The sequence below is a fragment of the Labeo rohita genome, chromosome 6, assembly GCF_022985175.1.
Source record: "Labeo rohita strain BAU-BD-2019 chromosome 6, IGBB_LRoh.1.0, whole genome shotgun sequence".
NCBI lineage: Eukaryota > Metazoa > Chordata > Actinopteri > Cypriniformes > Cyprinidae > Labeo > Labeo rohita.
In genome coordinates this window covers 11,202,694-11,222,010 of record NC_066874.1, presented here as the reverse complement: position 1 = coordinate 11,222,010, position 19,317 = coordinate 11,202,694, and the positions used below count along the sequence as shown (strand labels likewise).

At 38.6% G+C, this 19,317-nt stretch overlaps 1 protein-coding gene across 4 annotated transcripts in view; it reads left to right on the top strand.

Annotated features, from left to right (window-relative positions):
• Positions 1-19,317, top strand: part of col18a1b (collagen type XVIII alpha 1 chain b) — a 48,805-nt gene that overhangs the window by 11,803 nt on the left and 17,685 nt on the right. For all 4 annotated transcript variants that reach the window (XM_051113120.1, XM_051113119.1, XM_051113118.1 and 1 more), the window contains exons 2-11: positions 5,142-5,680; positions 5,892-5,987; positions 6,165-6,221; positions 8,868-8,949; positions 13,492-13,547; positions 13,797-13,823; positions 13,941-14,153; positions 14,266-14,292; positions 14,384-14,446; positions 16,342-16,425. In XM_051113120.1, the coding sequence (XP_050969077.1) occupies positions 5,142-5,680; positions 5,892-5,987; positions 6,165-6,221; positions 8,868-8,949; positions 13,492-13,547; positions 13,797-13,823; positions 13,941-14,153; positions 14,266-14,292; positions 14,384-14,446; positions 16,342-16,425 (1,244 nt within the window). The remainder of the gene's footprint in view (positions 1-5,141; positions 5,681-5,891; positions 5,988-6,164; positions 6,222-8,867; positions 8,950-13,491; positions 13,548-13,796; positions 13,824-13,940; positions 14,154-14,265; positions 14,293-14,383; positions 14,447-16,341; positions 16,426-19,317) is intronic.

Genomic DNA, 19,317 nt, shown 5'->3' with positions numbered 1-19,317 from the left:
TTACTGTACACCTTCTGTTTATGTCAGAATTAGGTTTTATAATCCGTGTTTACTCATTTAGGTTGGTTCTGGTGAGCAAATTGCATTGCCAAATCATCATCTTAGAATTAGAAGGTTCTATCTGACATTTTTGTCAAAATTGAGTTATTTACATATTCTTATTCTATGACAACTTATTTACATTATGTAATGTTTCTTTTGTAAGCTGTGTACATTCTAGGCATTTTTTTAGAAAACAAAAATGGTTCTATCTACAGATGTCTATGGAATGCAAAAACTTTGAAGCTCAATATCTCAAAAGTGCTCAGAATGCAGATAGAACCTTATAATTCTAAGGTGACGAAATTGTCTCCCATCCAAGTACTAACCAATTCTTGATGAACTGAATCAATTCTTGATTCTTCAAGCAATGCTTTTGTTTTATTTCTATTACTAGAGACTCCTTAGTCTCTAGTTATCTAGCGTCAGAATGATGTTCACCGAATAAACAATGCTAATGTTCCCCCAATCCTATTTTCACTGTTGGTAACGCTTCAAGATGCAAGATGGTTTCAATGACATACTTACGTTTGCCTGACAGGTCACAGAGAGTTACGAGACACATGAAATCTTCAGCACATTCTCATGACAATTCGTAACTATTTAATGTTTTGGCAAATTGGTGGTGAATTTGCATGAATTCATTGAATCCCAATAATACACTTTCTTACAAGCTTCTTGTGAGACACTAAGGGTTGGTTTTAGAGGTGAGACTGCATGATGGTAGTTTTTTTTATAGAAATTGTTTTTTATATGAATCCAAACATTAAAAAAAAATGGAAAATGGCTTTGTTTTCTAACGATATTGGGTTGGAAACCCTGTTGAAAAAACAGCATATGCTAGTTAGGTATGTTTTGAAGCAAGGCAGTTGGTTTAAGCTGGTTCTTAGTTGGTCGTGAGCTGGTTTAACCTGGTTCTGAGATTGTAATGAGCTGGACCCGAGCAGAAGCTAGTTGCTTAGGACCAGCTTAGCACCAGCACATGACTAGCTTATAACCACATTAGGACCATCTTAAACCAGCTCAAACCAGCTGCCATGCTTCAAAACCTACCTAACCAGCATATGCAGGTTTTTCAACAGGGAAACTGCTGATGGTATATTATAGCTCAACCATCTATCACAATAAAATAGATTTTTTACCATGCTGAATCAGCATTTTTGTCAAACACAACCCTAGTTTGACCACCATCTACATCAGGGGTCACCAAACTTGTTCCTGGAGGTCCAGTGTCCTCCAACTTTCCTCAACACACCTGCCTGGAAGTTTCAAGTATACTTATAAGACCTTGATTAGCTGGTACAGGTGTGTTTAATTAGGGTTGGAGCTAAACTCTGCAGGGACACCAGCCCTCCAGGACCGGGTCTGGTGACCCCTGATCTACATGCATATGTGTGAGTTGTGGCTGATGATCTCAGCCATATTTGCTGGAAAGAGGCACTTGGACAAAGAGGCAGATCTTGTGTCTCTTTGTTATTAATTAGACAAAGAACCTTCTTAGCGTGCTGAGTATAACAAGGTTCCCTCTGAAAATGATGAGACACAGCAGAGAATCCACAACCAGATTTACGTGTCTTTATTTTTAGCTATGAGGGACTTTTTTTTTTGGAATGATGTGCAAGAAATGCTGGTAGTTGACAGAAAAAAGGATTCATTGTGAAGACAGTTGTGAAGATCTCTTGTGGGGGGAGAGCAAATCTTATCTGAAACAAAGTCTTCCTTGATCGTTTAATGGCCTTGCGTATTTATGACTAGCACTGGCATTGCACTGTGATGGTAATTAATAAGGTTGGTGTTTTGATCTATCACTGTGGTCTTGGAGAAAGCACCATGAAAACCGCAGAGTTCTCAGAAGCAAGCAACTGCCAAAGAACATATTAAAGACTATCATGCAAACCATGATGTAAGAGGGTTTTTTCTTTGTTACGCATCTGGAACTGCATCCAGATTTCATCATTTAACATGTATTAATTTGTTTCAGTGCATTCTTTTTGGATTTAGGCCATTTAGGCCAGTTTTCCTTTATTTACCCTAATTTTTTTCAGTATAAGTTTAAAAAGAGCTGAATGTTGGCAGCTGTTTCATGCTGGTCATTTTCTTGAGTTACTCTTTGGCTTGTCTCTTGGGAAGCGGGGGCTCAGATAATTTTTTGAAGGAAAAGTTTATCTTAATTAGTCCTCTTGGGAGCTAAAGAGGTATCAGTTAACAGGATCCTCCATTTTCCATCTTATTCATGTAACTTCCATTTACCTATCCAGCTGTCAGTGGACTTAAAAAAAATATAGAAAAAGATTCTTGGCAGAAGGCATTTCAACAAATAATTTTAAGGAAACAGAGCTGACAGAGCTCTTTTTTTGTGTGATTACTGTGTTATCAAAATTGTATTTTTTGTCGCTATATCACAAAAATTTTATTTTGATTAGTCTCATCACAGCTGTAGCATGTATATGCATGTGGAAGACAGTCTGAAACAGCTGGCCAATAACGCTGAAGCCCAAGGGACAATTTATTCATGAGCATTTTCACATGTGTTGCAGTACTACACATGTTCCTTGACAGTAATTACTTAAGCATAGATAAATAGTTGAAGTAGTTCAGAGTGAACATTCACCAGTACTTTAAATATAATTTCCCGTAATCGTGTTTTGAAAAGATGTCTTGTTTACGTTTACGCTTTTGAAATATGGTTTATCACATTTATGTGGCAGTTAAGCTGTGCATTGATTATGTGGTTAAATTTATTATGTCTTGTGTCATGGCTTTATGAGAAATCAATTTCTGAATGATACTGGAATGACGCACTCTCACTCATAGTGTCATCTGAAGTCTGAACTTCATGGTGGTTCCAGAGTTGATGTTATGAGGTAGAATGCAGGAGCAAGTGGACACATCTGGACAAGATAATGGGCTATCCTCCCAGAATCCCCTGTGTGAGTGTTTTGAAAAAGGGTGACAGCACAGCACAGGAACGAAATGAATGCTGGCTGAGTGGGTGAGCGAATGGACAGCCGTGTCAAATGAGAATCATGGTGTAGTGTGGAAAAGCCACTAAGCTGCCATTGCCGTTGAAACATGAGCCTAGAATTGAACATGCCGTTCCCACAGTCAGAAGCGTTAGCTTGGTTCAGCCCAAATCTTTCTTTATGCAAGAGTTTACAGTATACACAAGTATAGATGTAGAAAGTAAAGAACCTATATAAACCTCTTTATACACAGTATGTTAGGGGTAATGTCTGACAGCTGCAAGGTTGAAATAATACAGCATTAAAATTTTACTTAAACAAAGTGTACTGTTTTGAATGTGCACTTGTAGTGTAGTATTTTTTTTTAAAACACTGTACTTGCAAATAATATAATATTAATAAATAAGGCCAATAGTGTACTGAAAGAGAGTAATACATTTATGACACTTACACTTTTAAAAAAGTGCACTTTTGTCAAAGTTTGTCAATTAGAAGTATACTTTAATCACTGTTTTAATAAACTTTTGTTATATTTTAAAGTACACATATTTTTGATGTGTTACCTAACAGACTGTAGTTATAACATTTAACTAGTGTGTTATTTGATATTTAATATGTCTTAAATGTACTAAATTGGAACTTAATTTACAAATGTGTAATTACAACTGCTTTAAGTACACAATATACAAGGTTCAATATAAATGACATTAACCATTTTATCTGATATTAACCGTCCCAGCTGTTGTCTGTTTTCCCTATCACATATTTTAGTAATCATAGTAAATTTGAAAGCTTAAAAATTTGTGAACGCGAACATTCTGTAACCATGGAAACGGTGCTTTAAATTCTTTTAGCGGGCTCCTCCCCTTTGGGCAGTGTCAGGTGTTATATTTCAAAATTTAACAATCAAAACATTTTTATAATCTTGACAAAATACATATCACTGGAAAGGTGTGAGTCTCAATATGTGTAGTTAGTTTTGATAGAAGTAATATTGACAGAGAAATTTAGACATTTGTGACAGAAAATGCATCAAAAAATTAATGGAGTTTGAAAGGCACCCAGTGGCTGTTTGTGGTATAACGTCCTAAATAAAATTTCACAGGAACATCAATTTTTTTGTATCAACTTCAAATTTGGAACAAATCTTATTTAGACATAAGGCTTTAATTTTATAGCAATTTTTTATATAAAATAATACATTTGTACAGTGTATTTTTTTTACAGTAAGTTTAAACTTCTATAACCTTTTTGATACTTTAATATTTTGAAATGATTAAAGTTAAAGTTGGTTAAAGTAAATGTGATTAAAGTAAAATGAGGTTAAAGTGTATTTAATAAATGTATGTCACTACATTCACCAGTAAACATTACATCTAGATGCATAAGTTTATACATATATAAACTTTACATATATAAACTTAACAGATATACAACAAACTTAAACTTACAGACTTTAGTTCTACTTAAGTTGGTTGAAAAAAGTTGGTTGCAAGATATAATACATTTTCACGATGGTGGTCTAGCATAAAACATTTACACTAAACAATGGTAATGTTTTTACAAGACCTACACTATTTTTAACTGTTGTGAAATAAATTTCTGTGATCTGACAATGGTCTTCCTATACTCCATCATCAACCCTGAGAAAGCAAAATTTCACATAATCAGCATGCTAAATTTAGTCTGACTCTCCCAGGACTTTTTGTAATGTGCACTGTGAAGTATTATTCCACTGTGTCTGACTGTTTCTCCCTAGGTTCTGTAGACATGGTAATAATCACCAGTCACCATTTTTGACAGTCCCCAGAGGCTGCAACATGTTGATTTATGAGGCTGAACCAGTTGACTTTCATGAGTTATGCAATTTTACCTTACATGTATTGCAAAGAATTATATAATAACTGGCCATTTTCTAAAAGACGCATGTTATTTTAGACACCAGTAAGAACTGAATGAAGATAGAGGCATCTCTTTTGAATAATTCAATGGCAAATGAACATTTCAGTAATAACTAAATTCAGACATTTTCACTTAATGTATATATATATATATATATATATATTATTTTAACATTACTGTTTACTACATTCATTTCAACTGCTGTACTGATTTCCATTATTTTTTGTATCATAAAAGAGAGTGGAATCACCCTGTTGCAACTTCTTGGAACGTCTTCACCTGAAGACATCAGCCGGGTTCCTGGCCCAAATGGACAAACTGCTTACCGCTTCACAAATGAATCCATCACAGGGCAGATGGCACGTGCTCACCTTCCCACACCCTTCTACCGAGACTTCTCTATTGTCTTTCACTTGAAGCCCACCTCTGATAATGCTGGGGTCCTCTTCTCCATCACCGATTCCAATCAAACAATCATGTATTTGGGGGTCAAGCTCTCTGCAGTGGAGGATGGCAAAAGAAAAGTTTCTTTTTATTACACAGAGCCCAATTCAAATAAATCTCAAGAGGTGGCCAGCTTTGAGGTGGAACACAAGCCACTGGAGTGGAGTCGCTTCTCACTCGCTGTTAATGTGGATCAGGTGTCTTTCTATGAGGACTGTGTATCTGAGCCCAAGATGGTAAAGTTTGAGCGCTCATCTGATGACTTGGAGCTGGAGACAAACTCTAGGATCTATGTTGGACAAAGTGGAGCTGATGACCCAGACAAATATGAAGTATGTCCTGTGTATCATAAAAAATTGTTGCCTTTTTGTCTGTCTGTCTGGCAAATGATCAACTGATCAGTCAGTTATCTCAGACCAATATGGTATAACTGCTGTATCTATGCATCCATCCTTCCCATTATCTGGAAAGACATTTATGTTTATATATAACTACAGCTGATATGTTGACTGATGTTGACTCTGATGTTGACCTGTTTTTTAGGGCCTGATCTCAGAGTTGAGGGTGGTTGGAAACCCACGAGCTGCAGAACATCATTGTAATGATGCTGATACTGATGATGATGATGATGACTATGACGTAAGCTGCGTATAATCTTAAGACTGTGTCATTCTTAAAAATAATTCTCCATTTACATTTGAAATGAATTGTTTATAGTACACAGATAAATATTCTGCCACTGTATATTTTGATGGCTTACTAACTAAATGCTAATGTGGGAAAACTCTGATAATGCTTGATTCTCATTATTTATAGGGTTCTGGAGACAATGGAAGTGGATTAGAAGACAGTACGGTCATGGATCTTGATTTAGTAGGTATTTTTTTTTAACATTAGTTATTGTATTTGTCTGACTAAAATACAGAGAGATAAGTTTTAATTATTTTTATTTCCCCATAGTCTGCAGCTACTTTACATGTTCCTTTTAAATATATTTATATTGTCTAAAAATACATTTTCAAAAAAATTGCTTTTACCCAAGATGTGATTAAGATTGGAAACCTATTTCCTTGCCATTTTAAGTATGTGTTGTAATATATTTTGCCATTTGAAGGTTCAAACTAAATATATTTAATTTGAAAAATATATTTCTGTGAGCCACGCTATGTACAGCATATATTTAACATAAATATATGTTAAATGTGTATTTTCACTATGTACTATTAACCAACAACTGATTAAAGGCACCGACTTCATATTAAGTGTTCTTAATATGAAGCTAAAAGTAAGTATATAGTAAAACTACTACATACTTTTAAATGAATAATTTGATACAATGCACTTATTGTGTAAATATGTTTTTACTTTGTACTTATGTTTGAAAATACAGCCCTGTAATTACATCTGTAAATAGAGGACCAGCACCGAAGGTGCTTAGGCACCTATTGTATCCATTAGTCTTCTTTTTTTTCTTCTTCTTTGTCTTCGTCTTCTACTTCTGCTTTGGGAGTCTGTAGAACCGCCTGCAGGAAAGTTATGAAATTTGACACAGATTGAAGACAGTCCCAATTTTAACCACAGCAAATTTGGAGTCTCTGTCTCAAACTCTGTAGCGCCACCAATAGGCCAAATTTGCCCTCATATTTCTCGTCAGTTTGGACAGTTGGACAGTTTGTCCAATTTTCACCAAAACTGGCGGCTCAGATCAACTTTAGAGCATTCTGCCAAAAGGTATCAAAAGCTTTTTTTTAAAGATTTATTTTTGCCATTTTTTGCCTTCATTAGGATAGGACAGTTAGTTGACAGGAAGTGAGGAAAGGTCCTCAATCAAGGACTCAAACTCGAGATGCCTGAAGCACAACAGCGCTATATGTCGGCGCCAACTATCAAAAGCTTTTTGATATACCAAACTGTTTTTGTAAAGTGTGTTAACAAATTGGACTTGAGGCTATATATCCACAACACTTTAGTGGAATCTGACCAAACTTGAATCTGACAAGCATGTGCTGAGGCCTTATAAGTAGTTTCAGCCCAGCACCACCTACTGGTCAAATGATATAAAAAAACGGTCCTTTCTGCTTATAACTTGTGACCAGTTTGGCCAAAAATCATAAGATTATCTTATTGAATTTGTAACAGTATACCAAATCGAACGATACCTAATTTTTGTACTTTTTGGACGTTGGCCATTTTGAGTTTTGTATCAACCAATGGCTGTGTTTACACTTGGCAATGTGACACTTAACATGCGACCCGTATCCAGTGTAAATTTGCTTCTGATTGGAATGCGATCCGATCAGCGTGTCATGGTCCAGAGGTAGTTGAGGCCACATTGTGATTGAATCTCTGTGTAATGTAAACGCAATTCAGCCATCATGTCTGCATTCGCAGGTTGACGAATCGTAAAACCCGGCCCCCTCTCTCCAAAACCGTCAGAAAAGCGCTAGTGAGACTCATACAGACTTTTCGTTTGTTAAATGTCCGCCAACTGAAATTTTTTTTTAAAAGAAAAAAAAACTTTGCACTGGGGCCATCCTCTGCAGACTTATTTAAATATTGAATTTAAGTATGCAAGAAAGTTGCTCTCCAGCTCTCTGTACTGAGTAATTAAAAACAGCTCCTTAGCTCTTCATTTTAGCTCTGTTGTGCTTGGTCCATAAATTGTTGCTTGCAGCTATATTTAATTTCTGTAGTCATATCTATAATTACACTGTTGACCCTACTTCTACCCCTTAAACCTAATCATACCACCAAAACTGTCCCTAACTTTACCCGTATTCCACCTCAATAGCAGCAAAAGCATTTTGCAATTCAACATGAACACAATAGGTACATTTACTATTTTATTATTAAGTACTTATTATTTAAAGACACCTAATATAAAGTGGGGCCAATTAAAAAAATAGTAACTATTTTTCATACCTCCCAGAGAACTACTCAGAACCTAAAAATAGTTTTGTAATTGTAATCGTAGTTTTAAATTTTTTGTTAATAATTACTTATGAAAGATGAAATAATGCATTAGTAATACTATTAAGTAATGATTACTAGTGGGCTTACAATAGTTATTAATGAAGACCTAATTTAAAAAAAAAAAAAAATTCTTCTAATATTAATAATGGTTAGGAAAGATGGGTCACTTGTTTATAGGTAATTCCAGAATTGCATGAAAAGAGTAGCTATTTTGCTTTATTCTGCCTTGTGTCTTGTTTGGTCATACATATAGCGATTTCATCCTTGTAGTGGTTTTATAATCTCCTACTACTCCTGCTACTGCCATATTGGTTGCTGGTTCGATTGATTTTTAGTGGCATAGAAAGCATTTATTCTGCTTAATGTTTTGAACTGTGGAACTGTGTCAGACAAAAAAAACTGAAATAGATGTTTAAGTAATGTTTAAGTATGGTAAAACAATTTAGCTAAAAAACATCTTTTATCAACCACAAGCTATGATAGTCTCTTTAAAAGCTGTCTTGAACAAACTTAACTGGTAACAGTTATGTGTTTTCTATTTAAAAGGGTTCTGCTCTGCCCCCCCTGCCTCCACAACCTGCTTCTACAGGGAGAAAGCCTAAACTGGACACAGATGAGGACTTGATAGGTCTGTGAAATTAATCCTGAAGAAACTGGAACTTTATAGAACTGAATTTATAGAATGTTTTGTGTTAAGTGATAGTAACGTTCACTATTAGTGATGCTTACAGTGGGAACTGTTCTTCAGTTTTTAGCCCTGGCTTTAGTAGGAAATATCAGTTTACATTTCTAAACATTCATTTTGCCATTAATTATAATAATCCAGTGAGATTTTTGTATGGAGCACAGGCTGTTGTCAGACTCCTTGTGCAAACAGAGATCTGATCTCTCCATCATTCAATCCAGTCTGTCTTAAGAAACAGAAAAAGATGCTTTAAGAGACCTATACCTACAAAGCTACAGTACTGTTAAAATTTTAGGCAGTTAGGCACATAAAATGAGGATGCTGTCAAAAAACAATGTCGTAAATAGATTGTCTTTATCAATGAACTTCTATTAACTAAAATAAATCAGCATTTGATGTGACCATCCTTTGCGTTTAAAGTAGCTTTTGCCCTAGGTGCACTTGTGCATAGTTTTTCAGGTAGCTTTGCAGGTAGGTTACTTGAAACATCGTGGAGATGTTGAAACAGTTCTTCTGGATTTAGTCTGTTTCCGTTATTCTGTTTCTTCATGTCATTCCAGAGACAGACTGGATGATGGTGAGATCAGATGTCTGTGTGGAGCACTGGTTGTTTTCAGACTGCCTGTGCAAACAAAAATCTCACTAGATTATTACAATTAATGGCAAACAGAATGTTTGGAAATGTGAACTGATGTTTCCTACTGACACACTACAGCAAAAGATAGAAATAACTTACTTTAAACCATTTTTTAGCTGGTGAAAATACTAGTGGCCTAAGACTTTTGCACAGTACTGTACATTTGAAAATTGTGGAATCTGTGAAATGTGGTCAACCTATGTAAGTTGAGCACAAAATATGATGCTGACATAAGAATGCAGGCAGAAATTGCTTCAAACTGAATGCAATGATAATGCTGTAATGCCATCTTGTGGACAGTATTTATACAGAAACTTTTGTGCAATAGAAAGATTCTATGAAAGTTAAAGGTTCTTCATGAAGCCAACAATGCCAGTAAACAACCTTCACTAGAAATAAAGCCTTACCATCACAGGAAAAATAAAATAGAATGTTTTAAATTGAAATAATTTTTCAGAGCAACTGTTTGTTGTAATTAAACGAGCAAGCAAAAAGCTCTCCTCTTTTAATTATGTTTACTGTGTTCACATGATGTAATTGATCATCTGTCAAAACAAATTCACCGCTAAACACTTATAAGCTATATGAATAGTGAGTTTTTTTTATTTATTGTCACTGTAGTTAACACAATTATAATTGTTTAATTAGCTCATAGTAATGGAATTGTTAACTCGATATTAGGAGTGAATAATTCTCACTGGGTTAGGTCACAGAAAATAGGAAAATGCCATTAATTAAGTGCTTTAAACCAACCTTTATTGAACATTAATTGCATTCATATTCAGTCTTCTTTAAAAATGTTTACAAATACGTTAAGTTCACACACACATATATTGGCATATGTGGTTTACAGGGACTGTCCATAGGTGTAATGGTTTTTATACTGTACAAACTGTATGTTCTGTTTTATTTTTTTTAAAGGAACACTTAATACTAATGCAATTAATGGTCAGTAAAGGTAGGTTTAAACTTAATTAATGACATTTTCAGATTTTCTATGATCTAATCTAAAATGAGAACAATTTACAGGTAATATTTACAAAGCATTATCTAACTCTTATATGAGCTAATAAAAACCTTGATTAGCTTGTTCAAGTGCGTTTGATTAGGGTTGAAGCAAAACTATGCAGGGTTGTGGCTCTCCAGGACCGACGTTCGCCACCCCTAGTATTGTTTATTAACTATGAATTAACTATAAATTAATATTTTGCAAATTATTAGTCAGTATATACCAACCAGATCTCACAGCACTTTGTACATTTTTGACAAGGTGGCTAATTCGTACGACCTTACTCACTCTTGCAATTTAGTACATTTAAAATATATTAATTTGAAATGTAATACTGAATACACTTTATGCTTTATTAGTCAACAAAGCAAAACAAGTATACTTTAAAACATGAAAAAAAAGATTATTAAGTGAATTAAGAACCTTTAATTTGACATTTAATTTTAACCCATATATTTAATTTTTTTGCTTTATCAGCAACAAGTTTTGTTGCTTTGTAACACAGTAAGTAAAACTGTTAAACAGTAAGAAAGGGGTTACACTCTAAAACATAACAAGCACAAAACAGACACGCCTACTCAAACACATACTCGCTTACACACACACACAACACACTGTTATAAACACACAGATGAACTGGTGTGGCTGTAACATTATGACAAAGTTGATACAGAAGTCTCAAATAAGAGGTTGAAATCAGGTCAGACCCAGGATTCCTAATCATTTTTGTTACATTTTTATTGAATTCTGACGTTATGTGTAACAAAATGTCCTCTGTGTTTTTAACGAATCGTGTGAATCAATGATTCAAAGGCCCACTCATAAAGAGAATGAATCAGCCAGTTTAACCAAACGAATTAATGACTCATAAAGACATTTACCACCACCTGCTGGCAGATTTAGTTTCTTATTTAGAGTATCATTTCATTTTAAAAATAATAATAATAATAATAATAATAATAAATAAATAAAAACATTAAAGGGGTAGTTCACAACAAAAAAAATTAAATCTGTCATCGTTTACTCACCCTCATGTTGTTTCAAACCTTTCTTTTCTGGAGCATAAAATAAGGTATTTTGAAGACTGTTGGTAACAAAGCTGTTCTCTATCAGTCAGTCACATTTGACATTACGTCGACTGACATCATGGGGTCTCGCTTGGGAGCCCAATCACCTCTGAGCTTAAGAAGAAAAGGCCAATCAGAATTGACGAGTGAAATTTGCATGCCAAGCCACTCCCCCATACATACAGGGTTATAAGATGGAGGCGTCCATCCACTCATTCAGATTTCTGCTTCTGAGCCAATTGCTTTGTGAGCTGTGACTATGAAGGAAGATGCCTTTTTATCGCTGCAGGAGTTTATTGGCTGTGGGGAACTTCCCTTTCTTGCACTCAGTGGAGAGATAGCCATGTGCGCACAGATGAGTGCCATGGTCCTCCCCTGGGCGATTGTTGAGAGTGTCTTTCAAGTTGTCTCTCCGTCGAGGCGGTTGCACAGTCGGGGTCCAAGGCTCAGTTGACGGCCATGCTCCTCCGGGCAGCCTGGACCGTCGGGTTGGAAGTGGACTCTCCACCTTCTCCCGAGCACTCAAGGCCTGATGATTGGTTTATGGTGGCATGCCATTCACATTCCAGGAGAGCTGAATCATACAGCTGATGCGTTCTCATGACAGCTCACCCTTCCCGGGGAATGGAGACTCCATCTTCAGGCGGGCCAGTTCATTTGGAGTTGATTCAGGGAAGCTCAGGTAGACCTGTTTGATTCCCAGGAGTCCTCCCACTGCCAGCTGTTTTTCTTTTTCTGCTTGGAGGTCAGCAGAAGAGGAATGCTGTCTCCAAACAGAGGTTGGCTCATTGGGTGGTAGATGCCATCACCTTGGCATACCAGTCCCAAGGTGAGCCGTGCCCCCTGGGAATGAGGGCTCACTCCACTCAGAGTGTTGCCTCCACTTAGGCGTTGGCGCATGACATCTCTCTTGCAGACATTTGCAGAGCTGTGGGCTGGACATCACCTAACACCTTCGCAAGATTTTAAAATCTTCACATGAAGCCCGTGTCCTCCCGTGTGTTTGTCCTGACACACTTGCCTGTCAGCATTTGTACCTCAATTACGTAACGCATTTCAGGATGTGACATTTTCCATAAGGACCCTATGACGTCAATCGACATAATGTAGAACGTCACTGACTGATAGGGAACATCTTGGTTATGTATGTAACCCTCATTCCCTGAAGTAGGGAATGGAGATGTTACGTCCCTCATACCACAATCTTAAACTGCGTTGAATGGCGGGATGCGTCTCGGCTCTTTAGCACAAACCTGAATGAGTGAATGCATGCCACCATCTTATATGCCCGTATGTACGGGGGAGTGGCTTGGCATTCAAATTCCACTCACCAATTCTCATTGGTCTTTTTTTCTTAAACTCAGAGGTGATTGGGCTCCCCAGTGAGACCCCATGACGTCAGTCTCCATTCCCTCCTTCAGAGAACGAGGGTTCCATATGTTACCAAGACGTTTTGGTTATTGTGACTTTCATTGTGTGAACAAAAAAGCTTTATAAATAATTTGGGTATTTATAATGGGTATTTTCACAGCCAAATTTAGTTTGTGATTAATTAGATTAATTAATTAGATAAAACATTTTAATCGACTGACAGCCCTAATATGTACATACACATAGAACTTAATAATCCTTAATAACCTCTTTATATAGAGCTATATATGAATCTAGTGGTCACACCATGGCATTATATGCTTTTTGGGGTTTTGGGATGCTTATGGGAAATGCAACCCTGGTCTTTATTTTAACACAGAATACTGCTTTGATATTCACAGAGGCAAAACATGATTCAACCACACTCTCCAGCACAGGTGGAACTCATGAGGAGAAGGTACAGTTCTGTTTTGGGGTATTTTATAATTAAATGTATTAAATGATTGCCGCATTAAGCATATGTTAAAGTCTAAAAAAGAACATTTAATTATATAAACTGTCGATTACATATTTCAGTTGGATGAGGATATGCAATTTGTATAGTACATCATACATTCATTTGCCTTGTGCTGTGTCCTAATCAGGTTTGACTAGATTTTTTTGTTTTTGTTTTGTTTGTTTTTTTTTGTCCTCTTTGCTTCCCCAGGGTGATCGTGAAGAGAAAGGAATGAGGGTAAACAAGATTTATTTTAGTGGTACACACACACCTTTCACCAGTGCAGTGAATGGATGATGACTTCTTTCTGATTTCAGCTAGGTTGATGAACACATTACTTATTTCTCTGTATAGGGTAGTATTGGGCCTGGATATCCTGGCCTCAAAGGTGATCGTGGGCTTCCAGGACCACCTGGACCACCTGGACCACCTGGACCCCCTGGACCCCAGGGTCCAGTAACAGAATTGATAGACACAGGGGATAAAAAGGTGGAGAAGGTGCAGGGTCCAATAGGCCCACAAGGTCCAGAGGGCCCACCTGGTAAAGAGGGCCGACAAGGGGAGCCAGTGAGTAATATCATCTTCCATTGGCATTTCATTACTCTTAAAATTAATAATTCAATAATTTCAATAAGTTGAGTCACTGTCTAAAAAGAAACATTATTTTGATGTTTTATAGGGTGAACCAGGGCAGGATGGAAGACCTGTGAGTTTTCTGGGCAGGCTTTTCTGGACACTGTTTGAATAATTACTATGATTTTATTACTTCAGTGTTTTCATTTGACGTTACTTTTCAGGGCCCTGAAGGACCTCAAGGTATTCAAGGACCACCTGGTTCAACAGGACCTAAAGGACAAAAGGTGGTTTGCAAAATCTAAATTTTTAATAATTATTTATTTTTATTGATTATTTGTTAATTACTTTATGTTTACTAACATAGGCTCATTGGAAATACATGCCTCTATATACATTTCTGCAAAACTTAAAAAAACAAAACAAAAAAAAACAAAAACAAAGTACATATATGTACGAATCACTGCAGTTTCCAGTTGAAATGAGTGCTAGAGGCAGTAAAAATCAGACATGATTTACATGTCCAGAGTTTTGATTAATAAACCCTAACTAAAAGTTACTTGCAGAGTATTATGTCATGACTTTATCATCAATTTTAACATCCTGCGCAATTTGAAAACTGATACTTTTGAACATTGCCATAACATATACAACTTCATACACATGACTTTTCTAATTCTCTCCGGTCAAAGCCGGTGAGACAAAACAACTCAAATCCGCATAAGGAGGTTAAAATAGCATGGCTGTGTCAACAAATGCATTTTTATGTTACTTTTGCATTTGTTAACACTATCAGGTAGATTTAGGGTTGGGTTTGGTGTAGGGAATATTTCCAACACGATAGAACATTAACCTTTAGCGACACTCTCTGGATATTTGAAATATGAGCAGCTGCAATATGTACCTCAAGCAGCGTAAAAAAAATGCAGCAATTAATGCCTTTACCAACGTAATGAAAATGCTCCACTGTCACATATTAAACGTGTTTTAGTGCCACTCTCTATTTTCACTTTCAAATTTTCACTTTAAAACTGCCACAAAACGTGCAGTACACTCTTAAAAATAAAGGTTCTTTATTGGCATCGATGGTTCCATGAAAAATCTTGAACATCCATGGAACCTTTCAAATGCAGAAAAGGTTCTTTATAGTCGAAAAATGTTCTGCAAAATGAGTCTTTTAAGAACTGTTCACAGAAAAAATGGTTCTTCCAAGGCATCACTGCAAAAGCACCCTTTTGGAACCTTTATTTTTAAGAGTGTAAGGTACATAATTACGGTGTTGCAGAAATGTATATAGAGGCACATATTTTATTGAGCCTGGGTTGGTATTAACCTTACTACATATGTGACCCTGGACCACAAAACCAGTCTTAAGTCGCTGGGGTATATTTGTAGCAATAGCCAAAAATACATTGTATGGGTCAAAATTATTGATTTTTCTTTTATGCCAAAAATCATTAGGAAATTAAGTAAAAATCATGTTCCATAAAGATATTTTGTAAATTTTTTTAATTTTGTATTTTGTATATCAAAACTTAATTTCTTGATTAGTAATATGCATTATTAAGAACTACATTTGCACCTTTAAAGGTGCTTTTCTCAATATTTAGATTTTTTTTGCACATTCAGATTCCAGATGTTCAAATAGCTGTATCTCGGCCAAATACTGTCCTTTCCTAACAAACCATACATCTATGGAAAGCTTTTTTATCAGCTTGTAGATGATGTATAAATCTTAATTTCAAAAAACTGACCCTTATGACTGGTTTTGTGGTCCAGGGTCACATATTATATGTTAAACCAAGAGTGTGAAAACTACTAAAAAATATGAAAAAATAGATATGTAATGAGATATGAAAAAAGTGTACAGTTCTTGTGAAAATAAAATGTAGAATATGGGTGTCATGTGCACCCTAATGAGGCATTAATTATCATCACTCTCTTAATGAGGTTAAAATAATCTTGGAGGTGAAAAATCATTGTTGACCAGAATTTTGGTAAGACATGTTTGAACCAAGAAAACAAAAGTCTTTTGAGGGTTTGAAGACAGAACATTATTATGCACAGTGGGAAAATTATAATTTTTTCACCAAGGTCTTTGTATGGACCAATGAATATATATATATATATATATATATATATATATATATATAATTTTTTTTTTTTTTTTTGGTATCTCCAGGGACAGAAAGGGGAAGGACATCCAGGCCCTAGAGGCCCACCTGGGCCACCTGGACCTCCTGGACCCCCAATTTCAGACAAGACTGTGAGTATGAATACATCTGGTGCAGGTCTATGTGCTTAGAGCTAAAATATGCAGAAGGAACTACTGAGAGCCTATTATGAACTATGGGCACTAGGGGTTTAACGGTACACAAACATGACGGTTCGGTCTGGACCTCGGTTTTGACATCACGGTTCAGTATGATTTTGGTACACCAGGGGAAAAACATAATTTTTAATTAATAATTAATTAATAATCAATCATTTTATTTTATTTAATTAAACAGTGGTTTACTGACCACTCTAGTCAATGCTTTGGTTTATTCCAACATTTCTGAAGCGGCTCTCCGAAGCATTTATACAGCGATCTGTCATGCCACATCAAAGACTACCAAAACGCCATTTACTGTTTGAATTTCCTGGGGGGGGAAATGCTATTTGAAATGCTATTTGTTCAGTACACATTAGGGTGGTCCTTATTTTTGGACTTTTGAAATGTTCTGCTCTCACCCTCCCAGTCAGCTCTCCTTAATGAGAAATGGAAACAAACCAAATTTTGCTGACAAAGTTGAAATGACAATAACAGCATGTAATTAATAATTATACAAAACCATTAGTAAACTGTGAATTATGTTAAAAACGAGAATACAGAACACTGTTGTTAGTCTTAAAATGTTAAACTGTATTGGCGCCGATAGCCTCCAACTGAAGCAGTGGGCAACCATTTGCTCCAGCACCAACTGGAGCAGTTAGGGGTTCAGTGTCTTGCTCAAGGGCACCATGGTATTGAGGGTGGAAGAGAGTGCTGGTCATTCACTCCCTCCAACCACAAAAATGTTGCTAATATCACCAGTCAGCTCTTGATGTCACGTAGTTTCTGGTGCTGGATGGAAGACAGGATACGACGTACGACACAAATCTTATTTTAATCACTTCCAAGAGGAACTGGCAGGAACACAGAGCGATAATCCACACACGGAGAAACACAAATCAACAATATGCAACAATAAAGACCGACAGGTAATTCAACACAAGGAGGAACTTAAATACACAAACTAATCAGAACATACACAGGTGAAGACAATGAAACACTCAGGAAGAAACAAGGAGGGCGTGACTAGGGTGACGAGAGGGCTGAGTCCAGGGAGCACATGGTGAAATCACAACATAAACACACGATGACAATAAGGATACGTGACATTACCCCCCCCTCTCACAAGGCGCGACTCGCGCCGTAACACATACACTGGGGTGGGGGGGTGGGCGCCCTGGAGGTCCGTGCTGGACAGACACCGGGTACTTAGGGGCGTACCTCCAGGGCGGATCAGGGAGTTCAGGAGGCCATGGTGGATCTGGGGGCTCAGGAGGCCATGGCCGGGTAAACAGTTCAGGTGGCCATGGCGGATCTGGGGGCTCAGGAGGCCATGGCCGGGTAAACAGTTCAGGTGGCCATGGCGGATCTGGGGGCTCAGGAGGCCATGGCCGGGTAAACAGTTCAGGTGGCCATGGCGGGTCTGGGGGCTCAGGAGGCCATGGCCGGGCAGATAGTCCAGGAGGCCATGGCTGAACAGGGGAGTAGCCCCCCCCCAAAATTTTCTTGGGGGAATTTACGTTTCTGCCAGCCCTAAGGAGCGCTGGATGAGGTGCTGGCTCAGGAGGGCGCACTGAAGGAGGAGCCGACTCAGGAGGGCGCACAGGAGGGCGCACTGAAGGAGGAGCCGACTCAGGAGGGCACGCAGGAGGACGCGCTGGAAGAGGCGCCGACTCTGGAGGGCGCGCTGGACAGAGCTCCAGCTCTGGAGGGCGAGCTGGACAGAGCTCTGGCTCTGGGGTGCGCGCTGGAGGCATCTCGGGCTCTGGTGTGTGCTCTGGAACTTGTCTTGGCTCATGAGACACACCAGGAACTTGACTTGACTCAGGAGATGTAGCCGTGACGTGACTTGACTCAGTCGACGCAGCTGCAGTGTGACTTGGCTCAGGAACCGCAGCTGTAACTTGACCTGACTCGGAAACTTGACTTGATTCAGGAGAAGCAGCTGCAGCTTGACTTGATTCGGGGAACACAGCTGCAACTTGACTTGACTCGGGGAACACAGCTGCAACTTGACTTAACTCGGGGAACACAGCCGTAGCTTGACTTGATTCAGGAACTACAGCCGTGGCTTGACTTGACTCAGGAAGGCTGGGCGGAACCAGCGGAGGCTTAGGAAGACTGGGCGGAACCAACGGAGGCTCAGGAAGGCTGGGCGGAACCAGCGGAGGCTCAGGAAGGCTGGGCGGAACCAGCGGAGGCTCAGGGAGGCTGGGCGGAACCAGCGGAGTCTCAGGAGAATCAGGGGAGATAATTGGAGCCGTGAACTCAATTGGGATTGCCCTGTCCATAATGTTCATTCCAGTTATCATGACTGGGGACTCAGGCTTGGCAGCCATCTTGGCTGGGGACTCAGGAATGGCGGCCATCTTGGTCGGGGGCTCAGGCTTGGCGGCCATCTTGGCCGAGGACTCAGGAACTGCGGCCATCTTGGCCGGGGGCTCAGGAACAGAGGCCATCTTGGCCGGGGGCTCAGGAACAGAGGCCATCTTGCGTGCAGGCGCTGGCGTGGCGGCCATCTTGCCTGCAGACGCTGGCGTGGCGGCCATCTTGCCTGCAGACGCTGGCGTGGCGGCCATCTTGCCTGCAGACGCTGGCGTGGCGGCCATCTTGCCTGCAGACGCTGGCGTGGCGGCCATCTTGCCTGCAGACGCTGGCGTGGCGGCCATCTTGCCTGCAGACGCTGGCGTGGCGGCCATCTTGCCTGCAGACGCTGGCGTGGCGGCCATCTTGCCTGCAGACGCTGGCGTGGCGGCCTTCTTGCGTGCAGGCTCTGGCGTGGCGGCCATCTTGCGTGCAGGCTCTGGCGTGGCGGCTGCCATCTTGCGTGCAGGCTCTGGCGTG